General features: G+C 46.5%; 3 protein-coding genes across 3 annotated transcripts; 1 reads left to right on the forward strand and 2 right to left on the reverse strand.

Annotated features, from left to right (window-relative positions):
- Nucleotides 1-1,937: 1,937 nt before the first annotated feature.
- Nucleotides 1,938-2,879, forward strand: BCR41DRAFT_367329 (hypothetical protein; the record flags this gene model as incomplete). The annotated part of the gene is made up of 1 exon (XM_022026293.1): nucleotides 1,938-2,879. The coding sequence occupies one exon, from the start codon at nucleotides 1,938-1,940 to the stop codon at nucleotides 2,877-2,879; it is 942 nt and encodes a 313-aa protein (XP_021885450.1).
- Nucleotides 2,880-2,914: 35 nt separating this feature from the next.
- BCR41DRAFT_383475 (hypothetical protein) lies at nucleotides 2,915-6,549 on the reverse strand. Its single transcript, XM_022027470.1, has 2 exons — nucleotides 5,977-6,549; nucleotides 2,915-5,868 (listed from the first exon to the last, which is right to left on the reverse strand). The coding sequence occupies exons 1-2, from the start codon at nucleotides 6,502-6,504 to the stop codon at nucleotides 3,052-3,054; spliced, it is 3,345 nt and encodes a 1,114-aa protein (XP_021885451.1). The 5' UTR covers nucleotides 6,505-6,549; the 3' UTR covers nucleotides 2,915-3,051.
- A 536-nt stretch (nucleotides 6,550-7,085) lies between these two features.
- On the reverse strand, nucleotides 7,086-9,183 carry BCR41DRAFT_345826 (hypothetical protein). Its single transcript, XM_022022792.1, has one exon. It carries the CDS (start codon nucleotides 9,052-9,054, stop codon nucleotides 7,168-7,170), a length of 1,887 nt encoding a protein of 628 aa, XP_021885452.1. The 5' UTR covers nucleotides 9,055-9,183; the 3' UTR covers nucleotides 7,086-7,167.
- Nucleotides 9,184-9,818: the final 635 nt, after the last annotated feature.

Here is a 9,818-nt window from a genome sequence, read left to right on the forward strand (position 1 = left end):
CTCAAATATGTTATTTCCTTCGCTAATTCAATCAAAGTTGATTTCTCGGTGGTTTTTTAGCATCTCATTCACTCACAACACACTCAAACAAAGGAACGATGCCAAAGCCGCATCTTGGAAGGGGTGCAGCAGTAAGGGGAATGCCAATAGCAGGACATTCATGGTCATGGTCATGGCCAAATCATACTCGGGAACATAGATTAGCGGTAGCTTCAAACCATGTCGTTGACTTTTTCGATCGCCATTGGAGCGCCGTCATTCAGTTCTCAGCACGGCATCTCTTCTGCTCCGCTCACGCGGCCACAACACAAGCAACAGCAACAGCATCAGCGACACGACAAGCACGGGGATATAGATCGTCATTCTTTCAGGCAGCTCGCAAAGACAGGATTTTGCTTCAATCCTCACTTCCGAAAACGAGTACCTTGTTGACCCCACGAAGATTCTCGTCGACTGCAGAAGCAATCTGTTCCGACTCACCTCCTTCAAAATCATCACCAACGTCAATATCAAAAACCTCATTGGACTACTCTCCCTCAAGACACGATGGACATTATTCACAACAGCATCAACGCCATCATCGTCTTCGACGCCAACATAGCAAAACAGATCAGCAATCCTCGACACTAGATCCATCCACTCTCTCACATACTCCAGGATCATCATCTTCAACCTCGATATCTAAACCGTTCGCAGCAACCGCGGTGAATATCTCGGACTCCAGGAAGACTATCATAGTGAAGGACGAGATGGGTCGACTTAAAATCACAGACACCTCTTCAATAGAGCCGGTATCAGACATTTATGACGATGACTTTAATGATCGCAATCTGCGCAATGTCCTGACAGAGGCTTCATCCAGTTCGTCGTTGTCACTGCCAACAAGATCAGATATCTCCAAAGGACCTGACCATTCAACATGCACGCGTTTTACTGGCCCATCGATGTTATCTTCAAAATCTGACATGGCTTCTGAACACGACCACACTCCTACATCACCGTCACCATTACCGCCATCATTAAAGAAACCATCGGGTCTAACAGTGACACTAGAGCCCACATCGAGCCCATCGTCACTCTCACTCTCTCCCGCCCAATTGTCCACACTGTCACAATCTTCTCCCTCCATTTCGGCGACCCTACCTACAGTAACAAAAGCACGATCTACCACTTTCCATTCTGACAAATCCGGGCCTTGGCATTTCCCAACTACGACCGGCTTTTTAGATCAAAGTGCAAGTGCGTTAGGCAATGTTGACCAGTATGGACACCTTATTCCTGCTGAGCACGTTATGTCTTGGACCTCTACTTCTGATGCTCTATCTCGATTTTATGCTTCACTAAATCAACTTTGTTCCTTATCAGGCGCAGACAATAACTGTCTTAGTGCGAATAATGACAACAAAAAAGCCACAGGAGCGACAACAAGGTTTATACTTCGGTCAGCACTAGTCCATTACAATTTTCTGAGTCGTCTACAATCCACATTCGATACAATCCTGATTCCTAGAAGAGACACTCGAGCTCTATTCCTGCTTCAGGGGCGGGAGCCCAAGACAAGAGCTAATTTGAAACAGTTGCTCAGGATTGCCATGGATTTGGTTTGGTTGAATGAAAAGGAGCGAAAAAAGATCAAAAAGCATGGAGTATTGTTTTCTTCTTACCGTCATAACAACAATCACGCCAAACCAGGTTTTGCCCCTCATCTGATGAGTGGCGACTACCATGGATTAAGGGTCTCTGAGTATACCATCCTGATGGATTGGATCGGATCTGTCCCTCCATCCCCACAAGAAAAGAAAATATTGTATAAGCCTTCCTCCTTTGCGTCGTCTACAGCCAGCTCTTTAGATGCTTCTTCAACGAATCCTCCAAGTTCAGAACAAGCAACAGCAGCGGCAATACCTGCAGCAGCAAAAGTCACCGACACAATAGCAATGACAGCGGTGGACAGGATCTGGGGGATTTGGCAAGACTTCTTACTCACGGGTATGAAGCCCGATGTGGTCCTTTACACTGCTTTGATGGATGCGTTGCTCAATGCCAAGGACTTTGAACGCGCGGATCAAATATGGAATCACATGCATCAAGTTCATCAGAAAAACCAAGACCATGAACACCATCCTAACTATAATGCAGACCGTCTTAAGCCCATCCCACAACGACAGCAACAAAATCACCAAGAAAAGTGTCCTAATGTTGTCACTCCCAATACGCAGACACTCTCTGTTCTGATGCAGGCCCATGTCCTTAAGCGTGATCCTGAAGGAGTTGCACAGATCTATAAGGAAATCATTCGATCATCGACTGCTGCAACAGCAAGCACGGATATGGATGCAATCATAGCCTCAAAGGATCCTTTGTCAGCCCAAAGGGATGATGAATGTCAACAACATCACCTTTCGAGACAAACGTTGCCAGCAGAAGGCCTGGCCCGTCATACCAATACCGTACTGTTGAATCAGATCTTGAAAGTCCTTGTGGACTATGGAGAAGCCAGTGCTGCCAAGGAGATCTATGCAGAGATGAGGCTAAGCCCTAGCGGCAGTCATAGCCCTAGTGCACAGCGTGTCAGCATTACCGACAACAATTATAGCGATGAGAGTGGCGCCGATAACAATGACAATGGTAAATATACCCATACAACACAAAATCCATCGTCAGTCCCATCAGCATCAGCTCTCCCATTTTTCAGACCAGCACTTCCTCTACATCACCAGACTTTTATGCGCCGATCGAACTGGATACATCAAATTCATCGCCAATCCGGAATTCGGCCTGACAAGGCTACTCACAACTTGATGCTTCAATTGGCGAGACGAACAGGGGATCATGAACTCGAAAAAGTTGTTTTGCAGAATATGCAATCCTCAGAATAGAAAAGATTATAAACAAGTGACAAATAATGAATATGCAAAATTTTCGTCGTTTATTAAATGCAAAGAGTAAGCAATTACTTTGTGTGTGTGAAAGTAATGTCCCTGCAAGAAAGAACCAATAAAAAAAACTACCGTATGATAAAAAAAGGAGGTTGCAAGAATTTTTGTTTTTTTAAACATCTGCGTTCTCAACCGCACTTTCCTTCTTGGGTTCGTCTTTCCGCTCCACCACTTGTGATTGAGGATTCTCCTCTCCATCCTGCACTACTTGCGATTGAGCGTCCTTCTCTCCATCCTTCATCATTTGTGATTGAGGATTCTTCTCTCTATCCTCCGTCATTTGTGATTGAGAATCCTCATCCTCCACCGCTTGTGATCGAGAATCCTCTTCTCCATGCTCCTCGGTTGCGTTAGAGGATACAGTAACACCAAAATCCACAGCAGGGGTGGGGGTAGTGCCTCTCGTTACCACAGGGCTTGTACTTCTAGCTTGGTTTTGAAATGAACGTAGGTTGTCTTCCATGGCCATAGCACTCAGCACCTCACTGCTATCACTACCTCTGCTGCTAATACTGCTTGTACGCACAATAGCAACGCGGCTTTGATCATCTGCAATCGTAGTCGAAGGACTGGCAGGCGCAAGGGGCGAAAGCGACGACGATTCGTTGTCGCGTTGGCTCCCCAATTCTCCGGATAAAGGTGGTGTCTCTCCATTATTACCATCATTGGAAGTAATGCTTTGCCATCCCATCTCTCTTCTACGCTCAAATTCCGCCTCGCTCTCATCATTTTGATCCGCTTGCAAAGACCAATTTGGCTTTACTTTACTCTCTTGCGCTACTTCGTTTGTATCTACATTTGTATCTGCTCCAGTATCGTCCTCGATCCTCGCCTCTTCCTCTGGAATTGAGCGATCATGTGACTGTGGCGTTTGATAGCCGGACCCTTCCTGTTGCTGCGTGTTCGTGGAGGACTGCACGCCTCGCTCCCATTCGGGACCACGGTTAACACTACTTCCTCGACTATACCCCCCTGTACCCTCACTATTATCATCTTCATGACGACTACCATCATAATCACTGTCCGTCCTTCCTCTTTGGTTTCCTTTCTGTCTAGTCGGAGCTGATGGAGTAAACGCTTTAGCTTTCTCCATGAAGCTCTGAAAATCATTCACTGTCGCTAGGATACCTGGCGTAGCCGAGTTTCCGCTCGAATGGGATGCTCTGTTAGTTGGCGATTGAGATGATGAACCACCTGACTCATCTGCGGCTGATGTAATCGATGGAGACATAGTGCCTGTAGGGTAGCTATTGCCATTAGCGCCTGTAGGGTTACTACTTAGCTTGGTTGCGCCCATTGAAGCTGCAGACCATGCTGAAATAGCGGATTCATGTCCAGGATTAGTGCTAACAAAGCGCCGCGCAGAAGGCTGCGCGGGACTATTAGGATCAGGTCCAGCTCGGAAATTATGTTGATGCGATTGCTGGCCTTGATCCCCACGACCCTCATTGCGTCTTCGTTGAGCTATTGCTCCATCGCGATCAGCTCCGCTTCTATAAGGTTCGTTATCGTATTGACCACCACCGCGAGGCTGCAATGCTCGATCACCATACGCCCGTGAAGTACTTGGAGCTGAACCACTGACTGCTGTTGCTCCACTGGCAGATGACATACCTCCGCTGACTGCTGTTGCTCCACTGCCTACCGAACTAAAGTTGCTCTGTACACTGTCTCGGCGGCTATTACTATTATTAAACCGTTCCTCTGAAGTCATAGCTCTACGTTCCTGAGCTGGAGGTGATGCAAATGTCGAGCTCCGCTGGTCACTAATGCCGCCATATCCGCTCTGCGCCTGTGTGTCTAGTTGATGGGAATCCCTGGCAGGAGCTTTTCCACGGGTATCCGATGCACGCGGATACCCATCATCCGACCGATACTCCCCTGCTACATTACCGCTGCCGCCACCTTCACCCATCCAGGAATTTTCAGTAAAGGCTCGCCTTCCTCCTCCATCTTTCTCATCAACGTCATCATATTTGAATCCTTGCTGTTGAGATTCAGCCAAAGACTGATGAAGCTCTTGGCCCCGGGGAACGGGTCTGTCTGTTTTGAATGTGTCTCTCTGCGAAAATTGATGTTGATGCTGTGAAGACCGCTGCTGCTGTATCCCTTGGGCTCCAATTAAAGGCATTGCCTTGGGTTTAGCCTCTTCAGGGAAGCCCTCAACTTTGCCGCTACTCCAGTCAACCATGGAGCCCACACTCTTTTGCCCTGGCGTAGCATCCCACCCTTTAGTACCTGGAGCAACCGACCATTGGTCGATAGCTGGCGCTGCAGCAGACGGCTTTTGGGACGTGGCGCCTGGAGTAATCGACCACTGATCAATGGCTGGGGCTGCAGCAGACGGCTTTTGGGACGTGGCGCCTGGAGTAATCGACCACTGATCGATCGCAGGCATCGCAGAAGATTGATTTTGAGATGCAGTTCCCGTATTATTCGCCGTACCGAAACCATCATTCGGTTGCGACGAGAGGCCACGAGTGGTTGACGTAGAGCCGTACCATTGTGGTTGCTCATCCTCCTGTGGAATATTTTGGGACCTGCTTGGTGCAGAAGTTTTGTCTAAATATCTTGCTCCTGTTCCATAGCCAGGAGCATTCGACCCGCGAGTGGGATCGTCTGAACGGGTCATACGCTGCTGTGGTGGATAGTGGTCTTGACTGTGTTGATGCTGTTTTGAAGATCCTCCGGCATTTGCAATAGAAGAACCAGTGCCTGAGACAGCTTTCAATAACGACGATGTATGCTCTGTAGGTGGCTGAGTATAGCCCGGCGAAGCTTTGTCTGTAGGATGCTTTCTAGTGACACGGACAATCTGAATACCGTTCCAGGTTGATTCATGGGGCAAGACATCGTCTTCCGTCGTTTGAGTAGCCATCTCACAGAATGTTTTGATTATTGTCACAGAGTGCTTAGTACCTGAGTAGTGCTAATCACATTAAGAAGAAAGTTAAAAAAAAATGCATTGCTCTCAGAGACAAAAAAAAAGAGACGCGTGACGAAGAGTTGGCTAAATACAGTCAATGTAGGCACATACGTCTGCCAAGCCGGTTTTGCGGTCAAGCTTGTCATAAGTCTCATGGAAGTAAGTAGCCGAGGACTCAACCCCAACTGCAAAGGGGTCACTACTCTTGGCTTGCTGATACGCTTTGAGTGAATCGGTGGGGTTCTTAGGACGGGGTTCAGAAGAAGAATAATTTGTAGAGTCTCTTCCCTTACTATCATAATTATTATTGTTACTCTGATATTGTTTAGTATCGCTCGAATAGCGTCCAGGACCGCGATTATCACCACCACCAGAGCTATGAGTGAGGTAGCCATCACGAGAATTGGGGTATTCGCTCCGCGAGCTTGAAGAATAGTTTTGGTTGGAGCCACGCGAGAATGAGCTTCCTCGATCCATTCCACCGCCTCCTGGGCCACCATTTCTCCTGTTGCTTTGTGAAGCATTGTCATCGCGATCTTGGCGACTATTATGATGGGCATAGTTCTGTCTGATATTGTTTGCTGAGAAGCGATGGCCGCTATTTTCATAGCCGCTAGAATTGTGGTAATCTCTGTCCATGGTCAATGCAAGTTGTAGTCAGACAAGAGGAGAATGAGTTGGGACCATTCGACAAGACAAAATTTATTTTGAAAAAAAAAAAAAGCTTATTATTCTTATTGTTGTAATATCATACGTACATTTATTGTTTTAACTCTGTTGTGAACATGGGTGCATATAAACTGACATGCCGTCCCTTGATTTGTTCCAGCACAGTACAAGTATGTCCTTAGCAGTGGCCTCAGGGCACACGTATCTCTTGATAATCCTTCCAGGACATAATCTTCCACCACTACATTCTCTGTGAAGATGATCCCCATACGATGTTATTCGTTTGTTTTATTTGCTTTCTATCTGTGTTATTGTAAAAGAACAGAGATGTCTTTTAATGGATGATCAAAGAAAGGGGTTGATTCATTTATCTCTATGAATTTGCTCCAAGTCCTTAGCTTTCCCCAGGTCCCTCTCTTCTTGTTCACCGTGTGAAAAATAATAATAAAGAAAGTTTACATATCACATCCACGACCTTCATTAATGAGTATATGCTAAAGGCACGCATTTTTTTTTTTTTTTTAGAAAAATTGTTTAATGATTAATATATTAGCTGCAATAGTAAATAAATTGTATTTTCATGAATTCGTTGCTATCTACAAAGCCTTTTTATCTTTTCTTTTTTTTTACATTTCAAAGATAATTAATTTCTGACTTGTTATCATTATCACCGCCTTGAGTTGCAGTGGTCGGCTTCCTTCCTAAATTCAGTCGTGTATACTCTTGCTCTGCTTCCGCATTCAGCTTGAACTGCTGGCGGTCACGATCATCATGGTATCCTTGACCCTGGCTGTAACCATTACTACCTTCACTTGACCCATTTGGCAGTGTCGCATTAGGTAAAATAGGCGTCTCATAGATCGGAATAAGATCAATATATCCTCCCAGATATTCGGATTCCGGTCGCTCCATTGGTGTCTGTGATGGATTTACGGGTTCGGGTTCGGGTTCAGGCTCGTATACAGGCTCCGACCGTGCCATCATTGAAGGCTGTAAGGGTGCTGATATTGGATTTACTTCTGACACAGTTTCCGCCATAGCCGGTGGGTTTTTACGTACTTTGGGTGCTCGTCTTCTGGGCGGAGGCGATATCGGTCCTTCTACGGTATTGCTTGTTGTTGTTGTTGTTGTTGTTGTTGATGACGATGCTGCCGCTGCCGCTGCCGCTGCCGCTGCTAATGCTGCTGCTTCCGCAGGAGTCAATCCACTAGTCAATAAAGATGCTGGTGTAGTTGTAGTTGCAGATCCAGATGATACTGATGTCGAATTGGATGCCCTTGATACATTTCCTGGAACATATGTACTCTTGGGTGTATATGCAACAGATGTGGCTACGGGCTGAGGTTTTCTTGGAAATTGAGGAGGAGTAGGATATGAATCTCCGTTGGAGTTATCTGATAGTCGACTCTCTGTCCTAGGTGCAGCAGGCGAAGCTGATGACAATAACGAAGGTGCTACAGACCTAGACGGAGAGGATCCCCGAGAAGAAGACAGCTGACGCTGTCTCTGTTGATGGTAATGCTGATACCGCTGTTGCTCATCAGAGTGTGGGTTAGAGACAACAGTTGATCCACTAATACTACTTGGACTGCCGTTCAAATGTCTGTTCCCAGTGTTATTTTTCATCGGTCGTTCTGACGTATCGACCGTAAGCGGCGTCGTGCCACTGTCACTATGATGATTAGCACCAACCGTACGACTACCCCGACCGCTGCGAGTATTACTACCATACCGAGACAATGCAGCCGTGGACGTTTGTGCACTATTACGGGCACTAGCAGCTTCAGCTATCGCTCGATTACTATTATTTCTCTTCCAATATCGCTCATCGTCATCGCCTCCGGCTTGAGCCCAAGCTGCTGCTGCTGCTGCTGCCGTCGCTCCACCTGCACGAGTCAAACCTGTGGGGCTACTAATGTGCATTGGCGGTTTCTCATCGTAAGGATCCAGATCAACCTCACTACCTCGTGAGTGATGATGTCCATCAAGTAAACCATCACCATGCTTTTCTTGGACCTTGCTCTGGCGCCTTCGTCTCCTCATACAAACAATCAGTAAAATCAGTCCCACCAACAAAAGCACGCCTCCTGCTGCTGACCCCGCAATAATAGCTGTCCAGGGTAGAGATGATGAGCTGCTATTGCCACCACTTGCCGAGGAAGGCAAGGGCATTGCTGCTGATGTTGTAGCGTCTGTCGGTAATGGAGAAGGAAAAGACGTGAACGGTGCAATGGTCTGATCATGCATTGGGTCTGGTGCTGTCGATGTTGATGCTGGTGGTGTTGTTACAAGAGAAGGTGGAGATGAGGGTGGGGGTTTAGGGACTGCTTGCTTAATGGTGATGTTGGAACAAGCCGTCGCCAACTCAATTGTACAATCATCCTTGACGGTATTGCCCTTCCGAGTAAGCACACACGTATTGGGATTGCCGCTAGGCGCCGTTGAGAAGGTGTAACGATCATTGTTGGTCAGCGTCAGATGCTTATTGGAGTCGAGCTTCACGCCCGTACATTCCGACATTGATGAACCGTCGTTTGTATGTTGCTATTGACGTTGATGTTGATGCTGCTAATGATTGATTTTGGAGGGAAGAAAGAAGGGAGGAAAGCTATAGTGGATATGATAGGAAATCAGGAGTGAAAAAAAAAAAAAAAAAGCTGTTGAAAAGACGCCAAGACAAAATGTTTGCGGTCAATGTATGGTGGTCAATCCAGAAGCAGAATTGGAAAAGAGTGAAAAGGAAGATTGAGGAAGAGGGCAATTGTGGCGCTGTGGTTAGAATGAGAGAGTAATAGAAGGCACCAAGTAAGTATTTAAAATGGAAAGAAAGGAATGGAGGGTATATCTGACAATGCCAAGGGATGGGTGAAGGAAAGGTGGTTCGAAGAGAGAGAAAAGAAAGAAAGAGAGAGAGAGAGGAAAGATGGATGGATGAACGGGAAAGCGTTTGTCTTTGGTTGGCTTTTCCCATAGACTAACTAGATCAAAAAAAAAAACCTGGAGGGAAAATGCCCCGAAGTGAGCTGAGAGCGAAACCAAATAGGGAAAAGAGGGAAAGCAGACTGCAAGGAAAAGGTTTAAGGACAAGGAGCGGATCAAAATGTCTCGTCTTCTGACACTTACACAAGCAGTCCTTTTTATAAAAAGGCTCAATTTATTCTCTCTTGAGTGAAATATCATTTCGATTTTGGGTTACGCTTGGGTCCCCTTCGCTCTTCCTCACATACTTTTCGGTGCATTTGCCACCTTGTGTGTGAATGAGCCTGTAATGGCTTCTGTTCCGC

This window comes from Lobosporangium transversale (genome assembly GCF_002105155.1).
Source record: "Lobosporangium transversale strain NRRL 3116 chromosome Unknown BCR41scaffold_3, whole genome shotgun sequence".
In the NCBI taxonomy this organism is placed as follows: Eukaryota; Fungi; Mortierellomycota; class Mortierellomycetes; order Mortierellales; family Mortierellaceae; genus Lobosporangium; species Lobosporangium transversale.